This window comes from Diadema antillarum, unplaced genomic scaffold (genome assembly GCF_040938485.1).
Source record: "Diadema antillarum isolate AM-2024a unplaced genomic scaffold, OU_Dant_1.0 seq00001207_RagTag, whole genome shotgun sequence".
In the NCBI taxonomy this organism is placed as follows: Eukaryota; Metazoa; Echinodermata; class Echinoidea; order Diadematoida; family Diadematidae; genus Diadema; species Diadema antillarum.
In genome coordinates this window covers 376323-398052 of record NW_027272000.1, presented here as the reverse complement: position 1 = coordinate 398052, position 21730 = coordinate 376323, and the positions used below count along the sequence as shown (strand labels likewise).

At 38.5% G+C, this 21730-nt stretch overlaps 1 protein-coding gene across 1 annotated transcript in view; it reads right to left on the bottom strand.

Moving 5' to 3' along the window:
* The window catches only part of LOC139744757 (uncharacterized), a 145912-nt gene that overhangs the window by 92579 nt on the left and 31603 nt on the right, over positions 1 to 21730 (bottom strand). The window contains exon 2 of the mRNA XM_071655178.1: positions 12648 to 12831. Coding sequence (XP_071511279.1) covers positions 12648 to 12748 — 101 coding nt within the window. The 5' untranslated portion in view covers positions 12749 to 12831. The remainder of the gene's footprint in view (positions 1 to 12647; positions 12832 to 21730) is intronic.

Below are 21730 nucleotides of genomic sequence, written 5' to 3'. Positions count from 1 at the left end.
AAGAGATATTCCTTTGAGAAAATACATTGTACATCATCACAGTTAAAAGCTGCAGTTCACATGATTACATTCAAGTTGTTACAAACTCGTTTGTGTTTACAAACAATCAAATCCGCTACTTTTTAAAAAACAAATGTACAAACTACTGCATTGCCACTGATACAGTAACAAAAATCATTATGGAAAAGATTCTACTATCCACAAAAAAGATATCCCCCTCCCCAAATACTGTGAAAGGGGGCTTACAATCTTGTTTATAGGAATCATGGAGATAGAAAGGGTTGTTCTTGTTTTATTTGACAAGACTCTACACGACACTAACGGCTCCACTACACGATGTGAAAGAAAAGAGCTCATAATATCCCATTCTGATACCAACTGCAGCCAAAACGCCTCTGAGAATATCCATCGGCGTAGAGGGGTGGGGAGGCGTGACATGCTGGAAAGTCATCGCACACAGACAAGATCCGAAAGAGAACGTAAGTCGCGATAGCTAGTCTCACTAATACACTCTCCCAGCCACAGATGTTTTGCCTCATTTAAATATAACATCGCTTGGATGCTTTTTAAAGGGATGGTATAGTATTGGTGGAGATGAGGATCGGGCTTTAAACTTTTTGTGAGATACCAAGAAACCACTTATGAAAAAGTACAGAGCATACCATTTTAGGAGGACTTCAAAGTTTATTAGATGAAAATCAGTTTTGATATGACTGAGATATCCAAATCAAGATAAAACAAGGAGATCCTAATAAAAGTCGTGGCCTGTTGCATTTTATTAGGATTGCTTTTTTTGGTATCTCAGCCATTTCAAAACCAAATTTTCATCAAATAAACTGTGAATTCCTCCAGGAATGACATGTTACATATTTCATAAGAGGTTTGTCATTATCTCACAAACACACACACACACACACACACACACACACACACACACACACACACAAAAGTTGGAAACCACTGCAATGACCTCCTTCAACTTCAAAATTATGAATGTCATATTAAGAAAATTGCACTTTTAATTCAATCTATTCACAACTGATTTGCACCACCAAACTTTGACAATCTGACAAGAAAGCAGACAGCTCAGACAATTTCCCAAGGGGGTCTGTGAGAATAGACTATTCAGCCTTTTCTCGGTGCATCCCGTATTGGAATCTCTATAAAGGCAAGTGTTTAAAATCCACCAAGCACTGACTGGGAAATTACTATTTCCTCCCCGTAGCTAACTACACACCAACGGAAGTCGGCTAATTGGGGGGCTTTCATTTGCCAGGCTAGGCCCCGTTACAGTTCACGCCAGCGCCGAGCGTTCTCTTCTCGCCAAAAATGAAAACGAACGAGGGAGAGCTTCTAATAATATTCGCTGGATGACTAAAAACGGCTCATCGGAGGAGCCCTGAAAGTCGTTGATTACCCAGTGAAATATTAACGACACAAGAATTAATTTTGCGTTCATGAGAGAAAATTGGCACGTGGCAAACCTGGTCAGAATCACAATCAACAGTTAAGACAGTTAATCATCAACAATTTGCATTCGTCACTGTAAATGATTAATGTTTGCGTTTATCATGTGCAATTTCAAGCTGACATTTGGATTTACTGTACCTTGACATACTACACACTCATAAAAAAATTGGAGCAGAGATTGAATCTGACCTAGTACATTACATGTTCCCAAGGATCCTACTAAATTCATTAGGATCTAAATTCAGCAAAAATGAGTTGAAAGGTTAAAGTCATGTATCATAGCACGTGTACAGTTCATATCTCTAGGTGCCTACAGATGATTCATCCACCTCATGGTAGCTTGATTAAAGATGATTCCTACAATGTCTCTATACTTTCTAGAATAATGGACTGCAAACTTGTAGGAAAACAGATTTCAATCATTTGGTTATCATCTGCCTTCCAATTGATGCAGTATACAGGTATTGCTGATTCTCCATTCTTAACCCATTGAGGACAGGCTGATTTTGCTACAACACGCATTTCCCATGGACACCTGCCCGAGTATACACACGACTAGTCTTCAACGGGTTATGGAAGAAAACTACAAACGAATCTGAAAAGTTTTCATGCCATATCTTCCCCGATTGTATTGGCCACAAAACTACTTTAATATCATCTACTTGTAGTCTCACACGAGAAGATCATAAATCCCCCTTTTCCCTAGAAAAATAAAATTATGATATTCATAATACAGGGATGCCAAGTTCAAAAAAAATTTATGAGTGAGATTTTCATGACTCGGCATCTCGGCGAGCGAATATGCACGCGAGCGAGGGTGTGGGAGGGGTTTCCCCCCTGTGGCCTCAATACGGTAGGGAGCTTTTTCAATTTTTAGCTCTTACGGGACTATTTTTTACTTATTTTGAAAGACAAAAGGAAAACATACCTTCAATTGCAACTATCACTTTGATCTTTTGAGCTATGCTCCTTATCATAGGTTCAAGTTGCAGACTTTGCCCTATGTGTGAGAAAAATGGGTGCCATGCGTGAGATCGTGAGACAGACCCTAAATGCTTGAGTCTCACTCAGAATGCGTGAGACTTGGTAGCTCTGATAATATCAACAATAATGAATGAAATAATCCATAATAATGTCCATTACTCAACTGGAAATATTTTGGGATGTTCTTGACATGCTTACTAAAATGTGTACATTTGAAGGACAATTTCCTCTTGAATGACAGTCTCTTCTCTGTTTGTCGTTCAAAAAAAAAAAATAAGTGATGAAACACACGCTGGACCTAACTGATTTCCTGTGGCACAATGCTAATTGCAAACTAAACCATGCTGGCAAAGCTTATACATTTTTGCAATTTGTTGGGGAGTGGATGTCGATATACTAGTCTGCTGCCCTCTATTGACCTTTGTTGGTCATGTCTCATGGTCTCTGTGGTTTGAGATGCAGGCACTTTCAGAATGCCCTGGGGGAGGAAAATATATTGCACTGAGGAAGGCTTAAGTGGAGGGGGATTCCCTACTTAACTCTGTCACCAACACATGCAATGATATTGTATACAAATGGTCACGGGTGCGATGGTACAATGTACAATATTTCTCACAGGATAAAAGATAGAGGGGCTTTATTCTTTACATTTTCTATTTACTTTGTACTTATTCTATATTTTTAACTGATTGTCACATGATAGGTAATCAACCAATCAGCTAGCTACATTTTTTTTTACATGTGGTATTAGATCAGATATCATTGGTACATGTACATGTATACCAAAGTATTGACATCAAGATGGTTTACAATCAACTATTTGCTCATCTCTTGTCTTTCACTACACTATAGGTCTAAAGAATGCAGACTCTTGAAGACTTGTCAATTCACCAGGTCATTTTTTTTTTTTCAGTTTCAGTTCTTGTCATTTCAAAGGAGAAGAAGTGTACAAACTGCAGTGAAAGTCGCAATATAAAGATACCAAGATACTAAAGACTGGTGAATCTGTCAGCCTCAGAACCACTAAGAGTCTCTCTTTTTTCTTTCTTTAGGCAGGAATTTACTTAGTTGTTGCTAGGCAGGGCAAGTCCGGCAAGCTGCATGGTTGCTAGGGCAACTTTTGCCAATAAAGCATGCATCCAAGATTTGAATATATTTACAGAAACGGTCTATTGCACACTGCATAAAGAATATCAAGAGAACTTGGCAAATATGCATTAACACTCATTAGACACAAGAGGGCAGTATTCAACAACACACTTTCAGAATAAATTGACCTCACCTGAACTTTCTCAGAACCTACTATGCATACACTGTGCATACACTGTACTTTCAAACAGAGCTGCCATGTTTGACATACTTTTAAAAGGTGCTTCACTACAGCTTGTGCATCTTTCTCGTAATAAGACACATAATTAACACATTTTCTATAGCAAAGCTGTTAGCCCATACAGTTGTACTTACAGGTTTATTTAGAGTCACATATGTTTGGCTTTATTTTGTTGAAATGTGAGTAAAAATGTTGTCAAAACAATTCAAAATTCTTAAAGATACCAACTCTAACTTCTGGGTCCACTAGGAACAATTGTTGTGACAATTATGCAGAAAAAGGACAATGCTCTGATGTCACTTTGCACAAAAAACTCCAAGTATTAAGCTCCATTCCTTTCCTAAATAAGATTATATATATCATTTTTTTTTGACAATAATTACTTGAAGGTTTATCTCATTGGCTGAAATTCAACACTAGATAGCAGCAAACAAGGATAAACTCTTAGACACTGTATTATCCTATTTAACCCTTTGTGCACTTTGAGAGCTGATTGGCACAGAAAACCCCATAGCATTGTACACACTGTCCAAAGTCCCTGGCAGAGAAAACAGTTCATATCTGCTGATTATCAATGTCCATGCTCTATGCAAAATTAAATTCTGGGTCCTCCAGAAAAACATGGGTCATGGCACTTTGCCTTTTTTTGTGTTGTTTTGTCCTATCCTGTTTTGTTTTGTTTTTTCTTTAGCAAACTTCCTGATTTTAGGAGGAACAGACTGCGACTTTATGATATCATTTCATTTGCATTGAATAGAATCAGACATATACAGTGCAGAAATCTTTCTTATCTAATAATCCATGAACTTTAAATACAGCACTGCAATACACTGCTTGAACAGTGGTGTTTTGTAAAGAGATTTTTCTTTTTTTCATACGACAAAAATTGCTATACATATCTACACGTACATGTATCTATACACATAGATCTTGGCAGAATATCTACTATTTTAACATAAATCTATGCTTGTCCCCACCCCCCCCCCCCCTTCCACTAATTCAGTCAAGATACTTAAAGGGATCGTGTAGTTTTGGTTGAGATTTAATTTCAGGTTTCTAACATATTTTGGCGAGATAATGAAAAACCTCTTATGAAATATGAAAGAGCATGTAATTCCATGAGGAATTCAACATTTATTTGATGAAAATTGGTTTTGAAATGGCTGAGATACCCAAAACAGAGCGATTCTAAGAGTGTGGGACCCACATTTTTTATGATCGCTTTGTTTTATTTTGTTTTTGGATGTTTCAGTCATGCCAAACCCGATTTTCATAAAAAAAAACTTTGAATTATTCTTAAAATGGTATGCTCTGTACTATTTCATAAATGTTTTCTTGGTATCTCGTGAAAAGTTAAAAGCCCAATTCTCATCTCTACCAATACTGTACCACCCCTTTAAAGGTATGAATAATGTGAGGAAGTTTCAAACTGAATTTGAAACTGAATGTACAACCTGAGATATCCGTTATGGTAAGCAGGCACAGTCAACAATTTTACCGAGGCAGTGGCAGAACTGCCGCATACAATGTGTATGTATCCCTGATGCTTCTCATACTCTTCTTTCTTTGGAAAAAACAACAACAACAACAACAAAAACAACATCCATTAACGTAATGGGAATAATATTACTTTTCAAATTTGATTTAGAAATTTTGATCAATGGGTACAGTCCTCTATAAATGAAAAAAAAAAAAAAACCTGCTACACACAAGAAATTTTCCATAGCAGTCATAAAAGAATGCCAAGCAAATTGTGATGCGATATCAGGAAATTTATTCCCTGATTATTGTAAAAACCTCACCTCTTTGCTTTGCCTGAACACTAACTGCATGCTTCCTATTTTCTTTGTGTACAATATATGTGACCGTGCACCTCAAAACGAACATAAAGTCGCACACACTGATTTTGCGTGAGGACTGAAAATAAGTGAAATGGGTCAACCTAGCCGAACTTGACTTTTTCATATTTTCTGAAAGAGCGGGTCTTCTTTTACATTATGCTAAAATTTGGTATCATAAAACGGGCAGGAAAGTGTGTTTTTTCAGCAGTTTATCTCGAACATTTTTGGCAGAATAGTGTGATTAGGTGTGTCTTTAGAATCCCTTTTTCATTTCTGAAAAACCATGTCCACATTTCACTTTCAACTCTAATAACTTTTGAAAGGATAGTGCTACTGCTTTGAAAGTTGGCATTAATTATGGACAGAATGTGTTAATGAGGCATGCTTAATTTCAGTTTAATCTGATAATCCCTTCATTGTTGTTACTATGGTGGTCTACTTCCTGTTTGTCCCTTCATCGCCCAGCCAGCACAGTTTGGTAAAGATTAAGCGCTTGAATAGACACAGCCACTTCAGAGCCTCTTTTCTCAGTTCACACTTTTCCTGAGTTTGTGCTTTCTTTCCAATATTTAGATACATTGTAGGTTAGGAGAGTCCATTTGATTTGAGTTTTACATCATTTTAAAGCTTAAAGTCTGCTCTTTCAGAATATGGTCTTAACTAAAAATTCATGTCTGGCGACTTTTTGTTTGTTTTGAGGTGCAGGGTCACATATATACTAATAGCACATCTCTGAAATTTGTCATTGCTGTTTCTTGTCACATAGATCATATTCAAGGGGTATGCTGGATTTGTTTGTTTGTTTGTTTGTTTGTTTGTTTTTGTTTTTGTTGTTTTTGTTTTTTCATGATTTTTATTGATGCTATGGGAAGAAAACTGACACAAATTTGTTTCCTACCTGTGAAAAAAGAAAATGCTTAAAAAAGTGTGAGTTGTATTCATATCACTAATTGTGAATGTTCACTGAGCCTGTAATATCTTCCTTGGTGACCAGTAAGCATTATCATCCTTCATTATAAAGGCCACATAGCCACAACTTCAGAATGCAAACTACAATTGTAGGCCAAGCATAGGTTTATTTTGAACAAAAGCCTCACAGAAGCTACACATTGGGTGAGTGAATATGACAAATCTCTGGGATCTCCTTTAAAAACAGAGAAAAAAGAAAAAAAAAAGATTATCATCGATCAGAGTACATCCTGGTTAAACTCACTAATCATAAAATATTTCACAAGTGACTCATTAAATGAGATCATTCAAATAAATAAATAAAATGGGAGTGGGGAGATGAAAAAAAAATAGTGTCGTTGGCCTGCTGCTATCTCTCTAGAGGTGTTTCACCTAGAGTATTCAAAATATTTGAACTGTGAGGCGAACATTTCTCTTATCACCTTTAAAGGCATAATTTACCATTTGCAGATAAAACAAAAACCCAGCTTTAGTGCTTCAAATCAGTTCTGAAATGTGAGTTAGGGATAGAAACAACCAGTGCAAAAAAAAGTTTATCAATATAATCAATGTTAAGTATTGCTGAATACACAAAATGTGAGCAATAGTTATAATAAAATTGTTTCTAGACTTAAAGGACAAATTCACCTTCATAAACATAAGGATTGAGAGAATGCAACAGTATTAGTAGAACACATCAGTGAAAGTTTGAGGAAAATTGGACAATCGATGCAAAAGTTATGAATTTTTAAAATTTTTGTGTTGGAACCGCTGGATGAGGAGACTACTACAGCTTGTGAGTCATATGCGTACAACAGTATAAAGAAAATGTAAAGAAAATTCAACATATTTTCACTTTTTTCGCATGATAAAAGAGCTCTTGACTTGCCTCTTTCTAAAGGGAGGGGGAATAATATTACCCACAACATTTCGTCGGTTGAGAATGATAAGGGCGTTAAGTTGTCACAAAACCCATAGTGTTCACGACCACTTAACGCCCTTCTCATTCTCAACAGACGATTTGTTGGTAACGAGTCGGGGGAATGTGCACTTTTTTCAAAAGATGAAATTTTGTGAAATTCTCTATATATTTTCCTTATATTGTCGTACGCATGTGACATCTAAGTTATTCACACACTGCAGTAGTCTTCTCATCCAGCGGTTACTGAAAAAAACTTCAAAAATTCATAACTTTTGAACGGATTGTTCGATTTTCCTCAAACTTTCAATGATGTGTTCTACTAATATTGCTACATTCTCTCAATCCTTATGTTTATGAAGGTGAACTTGTCCTTTAACTGTCTACAGCTATGGTTTAGTGAGAAAAATAGTGATATCTCCTTATATTTTAGGCTTCATTGCAAAATGTTTATATGGCAGAATGTTTTGTGATACAACTGACCTACACATACATGTATGCATCAAATGTGATATGTTAACTCGAACCTTTTTTTTTTAGATCACTGCTCCCAATGGTAAACAGTGCCTTTAATAGTCAGACAGGGGCTGATATGATTATTCAGATGTTTTAAAACGAAACGTTACATTGAGCCATTACAGAGGAATGTGGGGGGTGAAGCTACCATGGTAAACACATGAGCATGAGCTCTTGAGCCAACCTCTGGTCGTACAAAGTTCAGTGTCAACGTTTTTCAGGGACGGTTAATATTACAGGCACTAGTAAACACACCTCAGATGTGGTTTTCCTCATAATTGTAAATATCACGGGAGGAGAGGTGTGGTGCGTTGGTGGGTTCCAATTAAGAGGTGGGTTCATTGCAGATTCAAGTTTACATGAAAGGTTATGTCTGGTTTATCTTCACATTTATACAATATGGCATACTTGGTACATTCATGAGCACAATCTGTGCTAGACAGGCCAGCTTTAGATTTCAGGAATGTGTAAAGGGAGGGGGGGAGTGAGGGAAAGGGGGCAACTCATGCCGGAAGAAATCTCTGAAAAACAAGAGAGAGAGAAAAAAAAAACTTACACATTGAAATCAGACAGAATATTTTTTTCTGTTTTCCCTGTAATCAAAGCTGGAGAAAATTGGGGTCCTGTTTCATTCAAGATGTAATAGGATAGCGACTCTTCCTAGAATAGCAACTTCCCATAGCAACAGCCAATCTGGGCGCAGGATTCTTGTCATAACAATAACACTAGCTATTGCTGCAAAGAATTGCTTTCATGGCAACTTTTTATGAAATGGGGCCCAGGGCCCTGTTGCATATTAAAGATGCAATCAAACGTAAGTCAGAAAATCAAATAAAAGTCAGGCATCAGCCAATCAGAAATGAGTATTCAGAGATTTATGTTTGATTTTCTGACATGAAAATGTGTGATATCAACTTTTCAAAATGCACAAGAGCCCTGGACTATAGACAATGCTAATGTCAGCAATTTTCTGTTTATTTCCTTCCGTGGGTATTGATGGGTGTATGGCAGTAAACTGGGCACTGGAATGAATGGGGTCTGAAATGAAATGGGTTAATTTTGAAGAATGTTATTGGAGAAAAAGCGGGGAAAAACAACAACAAACACACATGTACAGGTGTACATGTGACCTTTGGAATACTGACAATGAATAGTGGTTGATGATTTGACAGTCTGGTACCCTGGTATGGCCCTGTAGTCTCTATTCTGGCACTCTGATATTAAAGTTTGTTGACCCAAAGCCCAGGGAAGTAAAATGTATGAGGCAGACAAAAAGAACAATAACAAGTAAAACAAAACAAAACAAAACAAAACAAAACAAAATATGAAAATACAGAATGGGAAAAGATGGGGTAAAAGAGCCCAGATGTAATATTGAAGGGAGAAAGATTGGGATCATAAATCTTGCTGGAGATTGATTGAACGCTGCTAGAATGCAACAATGAGTTCTCCACAATCACATTTTCACTGCGACACAATGGCGCCCAAATCTGTGACAGATTGCTCTATCGGTAAGGACGCGGTGCATTCTCAGACAAATTTCGATTCAGCCCCGGTCGAAGGAGATGCGAGGGGTAGTACAGAAAAGCGCCGCTCACGAATACATTAAATGCAAAACACTCCCTTCCAGCGCTGATACAGCACATTTATTCAGGGCTTGAAAGATGGGCCCAAATTCGACAGGAGGACAAAATGTGTTCCATGCCAGAGCGCTGACGAATCTCTGGCTGTACAGGCATCCGATCCTGAGCCAAATAACTGTTATCTACCCCCGCTGCATTGGATGCGACGCCAAAAAATTACGGCAAACATTTAACGATGGCGCCACGTGACAAATTAGACCCCATAAAGGTCAATTGCTGAGGCACTGCGCAAGAAAACGGGGCGTGTGGTTGCACCTAAATTTTGATTCAGCCCGTTGGAGACGATTTGATGTTTGTTATGATACTAAACACTTTCCCAAAGCTACAGCCCAAATTACTGTACATGTGTGTACATATATAGGAAGGACTACAGGCATGGGCCTTAAACATCATCTGCATTGTACCTCCTGATGTTGTTATCTATACACTGTAGGTGCTACAAACACAAACATACCTGTGCTGCAGTTGACCCCAATGACAGAAATACATTAAATAGCAGCAAACAATGTATAAAGGTGATCATCATTATTGTGCTATACCGTACAAGGACTGCAGGCAGATTTAATACCACAAGACAGACACACAGAGAAACAGACAGGCAGACAGTCAAACAGTCACACAGAAAGATAGATATACTGTATCAGCTGTACTTATTTTCACGTACAGATATTTTCGCGAATGTGGAGATCACGAACATTTTTGTGAGATGTTGTTTTCGCGAATTGACACCGAGGCTGTCATAAGTGCACTATTATCCTAGCGCATGGCGACATTTTCACAAGTTGTTAAATTCACAGTTCAACAGTAATTCGCGAAATTCACGAAAATTAAACCTTTGTGAACAAAACAGCTTATACATTATTAATCATGACCTCCTCCTTGGTGCCCAAACCATCACACATCAAGACGTACATCATGTAGTGTACAATATGCACGTACGGGACTTTAGAAGTCCACTCCCTTTTTGTAAAGCAGGTGTATGTGGGTCTAAGATACTACAAAGCAACACTGTGAGATTGCAACTAATTGATAAATTGCCCTTCATCGAAATGAAATAAGCACTGAACCTAATAATGTCTGAATATTTTTTTTTTCTTTAATCAAGTCCATTACACAGACATTTTGGTGTTTATTAAATGTCAATGATGGGCGATTTGTCAATCAGTGGCAGCAAAAACATCTCAATGCAAGAATCATTAAATTGCAACATGGGGGTATTTCACATGCCAACGCATAATAAACAAGATGCCCAATATTTGTACTGTGCATACCATACATGTGATTAAAAACAGAGCATATTGTATAACCTAACCCTACTCATATTGGAGTATTTAAAGGTATACATCAAGTCACAGCTGGCATCCTCCATAGTGAAATAAGTTTTATCCATCCACTGAAGACAATTCCCATCACTTTATTGAGAATGATACGAGAGCTAAAATGACGCAAATGAAAATCTCTCACACTAAAACATGGATGGAGGATCGTGCTTTCTCCATTATGGGACCAAAATTGTGGAATCAGATGCCTATTCAGTTACGGCAGCTGTCATCTACAGGCTGTATGTACGGAAACATTCAAATCCAAACTTAAAATGTATCATTCTGTTCCTCTCACACTGAGGACAAACTGCAATCTATAATGTTAAGAACAATTGCATTCTTAATCTGGTATGTGTTTGTTGTTGTTTGCCATTTTCTACTCTGTTGTCATGTTTGTACATCTATCTTTTTTTTTTTTTGAAGCACCTTGAGCACCGAAAGGTGGACCTGTGCGCTATACAAGTAAACCATTATTACACTATAAAAATATAAAAACACAAAAGCCTTCAATGCACAATGTTTTATATGTCTACCAACATTTCATATTCTTGCAGAGATATTTTATGTGGCATTATTATGAACAGGTCTGTCCTCTTCAACAACGCAGCATCACTCAAAAGGGAAAGCTGTCAATATTTATTCTCTCGACAGATTGTCTGTCAGGAGGGAGGGAGGGGCGGGTTCGGGGAGGCAAGGGCGAATGATGATACCAGGGGGTAATGATGTGTCGTCTGCCGGCCATTCATCACCGTGACGGCGGAACAATGGCGGGACATCAATGCCTCCGCTCCAAACGAAAATTGTCATACAATGGAACAGGGGAAGAGAGACGCCAGATATGTATTTCCCCGTCGTTCGTTCTCATCCGCGAGCCGTGGCTGGAATCTCATCATCAAACCCTCTAAATGCAAGGAGACTGAAACTAATATCACTTCACATTAACCCCCTTTCCTCATCCCCCTCCCCCCCCCCCCCCCCTCCCTGGCTTATTTGTTGTTGTTGTTGTTTGTTTTTTATGTGTTTGATTAAAAATATATTTTTGCATGTCTGTGCAGGCTTGTGTACTTTTGAATGACCAGGGGCCCATTTCATAAAACTTGTCATCAATGACAAGTTGTCATAGATGTGACAAGCTATGGAAATTCTTGCATCTGATTGGCTGAGAGCAAATTTGTCATAGAAATGTGGTAGTTGTCACTGATAACAAGTTTTATGAAACGGGCCCCAGGTTGTGTGCAGGAGTCGGCACCAATATACCATGTGAAAGCTTTCATTTGACATAAACTTGTAAGGATGTCATTCATGTTCATGTATATTTTGAAATGATGTGAATAAATTGGAGTTTTTATTATTACTTTTTTAAGAGTATACATTTGTATTGTATCGGTAGATTGTATCAGATGAATTGATGATAAGGATTGAAAGTTATAATTAATATTATTAAAAAGTACTGGTACTAAAATGTCTTGGATGAGAAATGGCAAAAAAGAAATCATTCCTTTCCAGACTCCCATTCTCTATAAATACAATTCAAATCCAAATAGATCTAAAAGACAGCCATCATACTGATGTATTGAACATCGCAAGTGTATGAAGAAATTAAGCAAATTGAGGAAGATTGACAAAAAAAATAGTGTTTGAGAATTGAAGCAAGGCCACAGTGCGTTGCCCTACCTGTCAGGTGAGGTTGAAACCGACTCCACTGTTGAGCTTGATGGTTGCTCCACCGTCCGGGCAGATACCCTCACGACCGTCACTCCCTCTGTACTCAGCATGGTGGCAAGATGGCGGCACGGACCTCGGGAGGGAGGGGGCACGGTGACGTCAACAGCCCTGCCCTGCCTTCATGGATGAAATTCTGTGGTTGGTGGAAGGAGTGATGGAGGGATGGACAGAACGAGAAAATAAAGGAAACAACAGATTATCATTTGAAGGAATGGATAGGACAGAAAAGTCTAGATACTGTACACATTTATCCCATCAGAATGTGCAAAATAAAGAAAACAATATACAGCTCAGGAGGGATTGCTTTATTACTAAATAATATGATGTATGACAAAAATATAACATGAGACTGCCATACAGATGAAGCAAATAAAATATCGACCCATATATAACAACATACCAGCAAAACCGCTGGAAAATCTGCTGAAATGCAACAGATTTCACGACCTCTTCAACAGCCTGATATACTGCACATACCGGTATACAATGTGGCTGCATACCAGCATGCCACAGAATTTCAATACAGCGACGGATCCAAACATATCATTATATCACAGACGAATATCAATCACAACTGAGTGTTCTAACAATGTAGAGGGATTTCTACATACATGTACAAAAAGGATGTACTCCCACGCACATGTTCATCATCATACATGAAATACAGATACTGGCAAGTGATGTAATGTGGGGAGTGTTGTATGTTGTATGTTTCACTTCACAGACAATTTGAATATTGATTGAAGCATTAGCGCAGTATGTAACGGGCACATCTCATGTACATGTAATGTATCCAGTCAATAAGATGGAATTTTCATGAGCAGTCTGTTGACACAACATGCGAGGAGTGTAAATGTGATGCAGCACATCTACACGCAACATGGCGAACATTCCTTCACATACAGCAGTACGACCATGGCGTGGAGAAGGGTCTGCGGGCGAACACACTCGTTCCATTATTAAACAGCTAATTTCCACATGATATCCAAGCTGATGGTGATAACATGACTTATTCACAGGATGTACAAATCTTCAGGAATCAGATTTGCTGAATATGATTTATTAAAGCAGAATTCCACAGTTCTAGCCTGCAGCTTTCACAGACAGAATAAAATCCTCTGAAAAGAATAGTTAGAGGTCTCATAAAAATCAGAGGTAAAAGAAGAAGGATACTAAACCTTAAAGTTTCCCATGCCTTCAAGAATCAGGTACATTGAATTCTAACCACATGCTCACATTGGCAAAAGTAATGGTGTAATCATCACATTAAAGCATTCCATTAAATTGGTCGACAATCTTACAGTATCTTCATGAACTGTTGTTTCCAACCTCCATCACAAATAAGATGTACGGCACCCTTCACATTAAATTTCTGTAATCTTGAAATATTAACTTGCAATGGTCACTCTTCAGTCAAAAAAGGTTGGAGCTGCTAGAATAATTGACCATCAACATGATTTTGTGCAAAACAAGGGGAAAGTTCTGGGGTAATACATTGCATCTTCAAATTTGTGAGGGTCACTGCACCAAATATTACAGTTCCATGAAGAAATGGTATGTGAAGCTTTAAGATTCTCTAACTTTTTTCGGTCAAATTTTGAGGGAACTTCTATTACTCTGTTGTCTAATCATTACTCTACAGATTTGACATTAAAACGTGAACATGCAAGGGATTTCCACTTTCAACAATATGCACTAGAAGATATCTCTCAATTCAAGATGAGTGACTGATAGAATCTAAAAAACAAAATGTCCCAAGAATGCTCCCCTTTGAAATAGTAAAAGTCTCTGATCTCCCTAGTAAAATGATGTCCATGCCTACAGCAATCCACGTCATATGGTGTAGTATGGAATGCCTCCTAGAGGGGTCAATGCCATGTCTACCGTAGGCTGCCATGGTACAATTAGCAAAGGGCAGACACTGATCAAGAAAAAAAAAATTAGGCGAGCGCTTCAATAGTGTTCAGTGATCTGAGACAATAAACAAGCCTGGTGTTACATATGTCTGTCTGATATTAGTGATAGCATGGTGTTCTGCTGGGGTGGAGACAAAAAGAACAGGTATCACGGTTCAGCAGATTTGCTTTAGGTATAATGACGACAGAAATAAAAGAAATACCAGCACAGAGGAATTACACACAAAAGGGTTCATGACAAATTAATTATCATATTGCCAGAATCCTCGTAACAAAAGACAATCCAATTCTTTCCATTGAGTTCAGTGACCGAATATTACAGCTGCGTGTCAATGCCCACTATTTGCAAAGCCTTCTTCTTCTACCTGTGACCTCTGTAGATGACATTTATTAAATGCACTCTTTATAAAACAATGTTTCCAGCTTGTAATAATCTGAGTTGCACAGCTATCAATACATATTTCCAGAGCCTCTCGTGCTGCATATATAACATATTAAGCTATGAAATACATTACGACAGGAAATTAATGCTATCAAATATTTCAGGAAAGTGAAAACATGTGAGTGACCAGATTCCCTATACTGAATACTTCCCATGACAAGAATGGTAGATGAACAATTTCAGCATTTTGTTTAGAAACAGCAAGGTGATATTGTTCATAGATCTAGAGACAGTGACAGCACAATTCTCACAACTTTTGAACGCTGCAGTGTTGTTGTTGTTTTTTTTTTCCATGTACAAGTGTATGTGAACTCAGACAGCAAAGTGTGACAATTTCTGAAGTTGAGCTACCACTACAAAACAGTCTATACCAGCAAGCTATACTTTTGTCATAAAAAAAACAATGCCCCATTTAAATGGGGGGGGGGGGGGGGGCAGGGGATTTGGCTAGCAAGATTGGGGAATTTCCTGGGGAAAAACCAGCACATAAAAGTGAAAAAAGCGTCAATAAGAGGATGATTTAGCCCTACTTTGCACATACTGTAAAAGTGAAATTTTCACGCAATTCCCGCAACCAGAATCTAGCGCGAAATATAAGCATGTGAATATTTTTCCTTGCCATACAGTGTTTGTATATGTTCAAGTAGTTGATGTCTTGATTCCGCGGAATTAAAAACAAGCGAAACTTTTCTTACATGGCCAAGCGTGACAAATTAGTCATGCTAAAATATTCACTTTTACAGTGTTCTGACACACACTTGCAGAAAAATGGGTCTGAACCCTCTGTAAGTTGCATTCTCTTACAAAATTCATCATTATCATCATCATCATCATCATCACCATCATCATCACCACCATCATCATCATCATCTTCATCATCATTACCATCACCACCACTATAATTATCGTCAAGGCATTTTAGTTTGGCCCTCTAATTAGGACTCCTCCCACTTTTGAATGCATCACATTCTGAACTGGAGACGGGCGTGAAAAGTTCCTCTCAAAACAAGTCTGCAGGACTGCTATGGACAGTGGTATTACCCCCCCTCCCCAATACACTATACCAAATCCTCCCTCCACCCACCCCAATCCCAAGGTGCTTATGGCAATGGCACAGGGTGGTTTCCACCACATGTTGTGTTAGAAAAAAATGCAAATATTGTAATTATATGACACTGCAAGAGGAAGGGGGGGGGGGAGGGAAATGGAAGGTGAGTAAATTATAGTGTTGTTTGTTTTCACAGTAGAAAAAAAAAATAATAATAATAAGTACAGCATTTGCAATGCGCCATCGATCTAGTAGCCTATTCTGAGGTGCAGAGGGACATAATTACAAAAAGAATAACATACATTATAGTCATAGTTGTACATAAGAAGGTTGAAGAAGAAGAAGAAAGAGATAGATAGAAATATATACCCGATGAGCAATTCAATGAATATTCAACCAAAACAAGATGTGAACATATATGACTTCAGAAGCTTTTTAAATGTTTCAATGGTTTCTGCTGATCGGATCCTCAGTGGAAGAGGCTTGGATAGTTGTGTATATCTTCATATACATAATTTGCACAAGCTTGTTCCAAGTTAACCAGTACGCTGATACACCTCATGGTGGACTGTACTATACTACAAGAAGAAGAAGAAGAAGAAGAAGAAGAAGAAGAAGAAGAAGAAGAAGAAGAAGAAGAAGAAGAAGAAGTTACCATTGATATTTTACTCATTTCCTCATTATTCATTTTCATTCATTTTCTACTTGTGTATCTTTTCTTTAGGGAGCACAAGAACAAGAACCTACACAGTATGGCCTCTAAAGTGATGAACAAGTACATAGCTAGTTCATAGTTTGATTATTATTAGTAAGGTAAAAGAAATACTGGTAGGGTCTACATAATTGCCATGGCAAAGTGTGCCTTCGTGCATTTACCACAGATCTAGTGACACTGAGTATGATGGAGAAAAACTGTTCACTCACAACCAATTCACAGTCAATGCAATAGTGTTGCCTGCTGCCATTTCTCTGATCTCACATCCACACACCAAATGGTACTGACAATTCTACACACAAGAACGCCTAGAAGGGGTGGCAGCACACTCGGCTCTGTGGATTTCACAGGAGTGCAGAATGAAAGGATTTTTAAAAGAACAAACACATAATAGCCGCTGCAGGACACAGCGTGCTCTGAATACTTCAGCATTTGGAGGTTGACGGCAGCATACGTCTTGTATATCGTCGCCGATGCACACTGATGGATATGGGGGGGGGGGAGGGGGAAAGGCACTGGTGTTCTTTCCAATCAGTTGAGACTGGGCCTTGAATTTGACGGAGGGGAGTGTGTATACATTAGCTGGCATGGGAGCTGATGACTGTGTTGATGACTCACTCAATCCAACTTGGCTCTCCAATCTTCCTCACACGCTCTCTTCATGACTTTTCTAGTCTCCTCTTTAAGACTTCTGTCTTATTCCTTTTCCTCATCCTCATCCTCATTTTCTTTCTCATTTCCTTCTTCTCTTCTTCCTCTCTTCCTTCCCATTCTCTTCTTTAGGGTCCTCCTCCTCCTACTCATCATCATCTATATTCTATTCTTCTTCCTTCTCATCCCTCATCTAGTCTTCATCCTCTTCTTCCTCTTCCTTCTCCTCTTTTGTCTATTCTTCATCTATTCTTCCTTCTTGTCATCTTCCTTCTCCTCCCCATCCTCCCCACCCTTTGTTGATTCTTCCTTCTCTTCCTTTTTTTCCTCCTCATTTCCTCCACATGTTGTACTCCTTCTCATCCTTCTACTCTTCTTCTTTAGAACTCCTCTTCCTCCTCCTCCTCCTTCTCATCCTTAGCTAATTCTTCCTCCTCATCCTTAGCTAATTCTTCTTCCTCATCCTCTTCCTTCTCATCCCTATCCTCCTCATCCTTTGTTCATTCTTCTTTCTCTTCCTTTGCCTTCTCTTTCATTTACTCTTCCTTCTCATTCCCTTCCACATGCTGCACTCCTCCTCATCCTTCAATTTTTCTTCCTCCTCCTTCTCATCCTTTGCCCATTCTTCCTCCTCTTCCTCTTCCTTCTTCTCCCATCCTCCTCATCCTTTGTTGATTCTTCTTTCTCGTCAGGCTCTTCCTTTTCATTCTCTTTCACAGGTTGTATTCATCCTCATCCTTCTGTTCTCCTTCCTCCTCCTCCATCACATCCTTTGCCCATTCTTCCTTCTCTTCCTCATTATCATCATCCTTCATCTCCTCCTCGGTTCTCCCTCCTTCTCCTCATCCTCCTCATCTTCCTTCTCCTTATCCTTCTCATCTTCCTTCTCTTTATCATAATGGAATAAGCAACATTTTCATCACTGTCTTCATTATCTTGGTCATTATCATTTTATAAGTATCATTAGTATTGTTTATTAACATTGCTATTATCACCACGTATGTTATGATTACTAGCTCCTTAAAATCCATCATCATCATCACCATCATTGAATTCATTAGCATCAGCATCAGCATCATCATTACCACCCCCTGTATCAACAACATCATCACACTCCTCATGCTTTGATATGAGCATTAACACTACACGTAGTGTATGTAATCACTATTATCATTCATTTTTGATACCCTAACACACAATAATTTAGCATCAATTTCACCATCACTGCTGACTACATTGCCATCAAAGCCATCATCATCATCCTCATTATCATCTATAACATCATCATCATCTTTAACATTGTCATCATCATCATCATCATCATCATATCATCATCATCATCATCATCATATCATCATCATCATCATCATCATCATCATCATCATCATCATCATCATCATCATCATCATCATCATCATCATCATCATCATCAATATCACTATGCACTCTGTTACCATCATGCACACCTCTTGTTTTAGAAAGAAGTCCCAGCACAGTGTTGTACCTGGAAAGAGTAGGTTTCTACAAGGGGTTACTACTGTAAAGTAACTCCTTGGTTTCTACTACAACTGAATCCACAGCACCCTGTAATTTTCAAGATTCGTGGTGATACTCTAAACCCGTGGGATTTTACCTTCACTGCAAAATTAAGTTCAGCTGTTGAATAAGATCCGAGGAGGAGAGCTGGGGTATAGAGGAGATGCTCTGTGTCCTTCACTTACTAGCATCCCATTTGTCACTTCATCTAAAACGTGACTAATAATGGAGTAGTCTAGGTGAACATTTTATATAAGCCTCAAAAGCAAAAGCTGATTTCTGTCATAAGTTAACGACATGTTCACTGCTTTTTATACCAGTCATGTTGATAACGCTGAAAGAAAATTTTAAAGACACAAGGTGTGCCAATACGAGAGAGGCATAGATAGGGAGAGAGGGAATGAGAGGGAGAGAGAGGAAGAGAGGAGAAAGGGAAAAAAATATCAAGGGGGGAGGGACAGGTTGAGACCCTCATATTACTAACTGTACCAGGTACTGATAAGAATGGAATTCATATTGACCGGTTTGGGTGTTCAAGTTTCTTAAGATTCAAACTTACACGCGTATGGTCCCAAATAATAAACATTTGTGCACAAAGAGAGATTTTAACAACACTGAATGAGTCTCCATCATCAACAAAGCCGATGTAAGCTCGGTACGGAGAAGAAAACTGGGTCTGAATATCGAGACTACGTAATACTGTAACCCCATAGCCAACCACCGTGGGAGTCAGGGGTATAATATGGCAGTCACTGCTAATGGTAAAGACAGAACCAGAGTAAAGGGAAGCCGAGCCTTCCCCCTTTTCCACGGCAACCAGCCGTCCCCATCTCGCCCACGTGCTGTGTGGACGGGAGCAGCCAGAGTAACAGGTGGCAATCTGCAAATTGCCTTCTCCGAAAAAACAAAGATAAAAAATTGGTTACTCATGTTCACCGCCAGACATTTTATTTTTAGAATAGCGAAATAATGGCAGCAATGCAGAGAATGCACATGCTGAATAAATATATCATGTTGAATATGCCCCTCTGATATCAGAAGTATGTTGTAATGTAATGTAATAGTTCCTAGATGTGTGTTTTGAATACTCTGGCAATTAGTTTATCTCTTGAAATTTTCAAAGAGAAGACTTTACATCATTTTACAAAGCGAGGAAGTACTCTCCGTTTCCATCCCCTTAATTATCCAACTGAGAGTCTCATATCCCTGCGCCCTGCTCCCTTGCCAAAGTTCTCCCTGGAGAAAGTAATAATCGCTGAAACCTGTCTCATACAATCTACAACATACAGTGTGTACTGTGGAAGTCCACTGGCCTGTTGTGAATATTTGTGTGTGTGAGTGTGCATGTGGGCACACATGACCTCACCCCTACCACTTAAATGTCACGATGTACTTCGGCAGCAACTCACTTTCTAGCCTGCATGATTACTGATTTTCTCTCTAACCTCAAAGCCAGCTTGAGGTTTCCCATGAGGCTTGTGGGACTCCCTCTCATGTACAATGACACATTGGGCTGTATATGCCCAAAATTTTGTGAGCATATCTCTTGAATTGGCATTTGCATGACAATTTTATGAGTGGTCATATTACGCCATTAGAAACCACAGCAACGGAGTGAGAGATATGCATTATCCTCACAAGAGATATTGTATATTAACCCGTCGACTTGAAGACGAATCCCAAGTACCGGTATACTCGGGCAGGTGTCTATGGGAAATTCATGTTGTTTATAGCAAAATCAGTCTGTCCTCAACAGGTCAAAGAAAGCAATTTTCAACCTTTGTATTCTACATTGCATTTCTCTATGAAATTAGATGCGATATTTTCCCAAGTTGTAGATCCTGCTAGATGCAACATCTACATATAGGTTGACTTGCAACATTTTTAAAATAAAGACTTCTCCACACAAATGACTTTACAGTAAATTGAGTAATATTTAGTATCAAAAGGTAACATGTGTGTGCTGATTGCAGACTGTTATGCCAGAACTTACACACAAATGAAGACATTACGTTTATTAAAAAAAAATAGAATAGTAAAAAGCAAGGCTTATTCTCAATGGGAAAACATCACAACATTGACAATCTTGATGTTCCAGCCGTAGATTCACAGTGAAACAAAAAACATACAAACAGTATATTTTAGGATTTTGCCACAAGAAATATGCATTACTATACAGAATAGACTCAGCAGCCTGCTACTATACAGCTCTTCACATGATTATGAAAGCTTTTGCATGCCAGGTTAGCTGCTCGATTTGCGTGTGGCCAATTTAGGGAATGAATCCAAACCTTGTGAAGACGTCACATGACAAATACCACTGATGATTTTTCTGCCGTTGTTTCACCGTGACTTTTGGCACAGCTGCCCAGCAACTTTCATCAAAATGTCCTAATTATTGCAATTTATGTTCTGTGTTCTGTCTTCATATGTTCTGATTTATGTCCAGCCAGTATGATTGTTCCTTTGCTCTATCAGGCCACCTCCCTGGCTCTATCATGCACAAAGCTTCTTTATTTCAATTTCTATATCAAACTATTTTATTTATTTTTTTTTTTTTGGGGGGGGGGGTTGTTAACCCTTTTAAAGGACAAGTCCACCTTCATATACATAAGGATTGAGAGAATGCAGCAATATTACTAGAACACATCAGTGAAAGTTTGAGGAAAATCGGAAAATCCGTTCAAAAGTTATGGATTTTTTAAAGTATCTGCGCAGTCACTC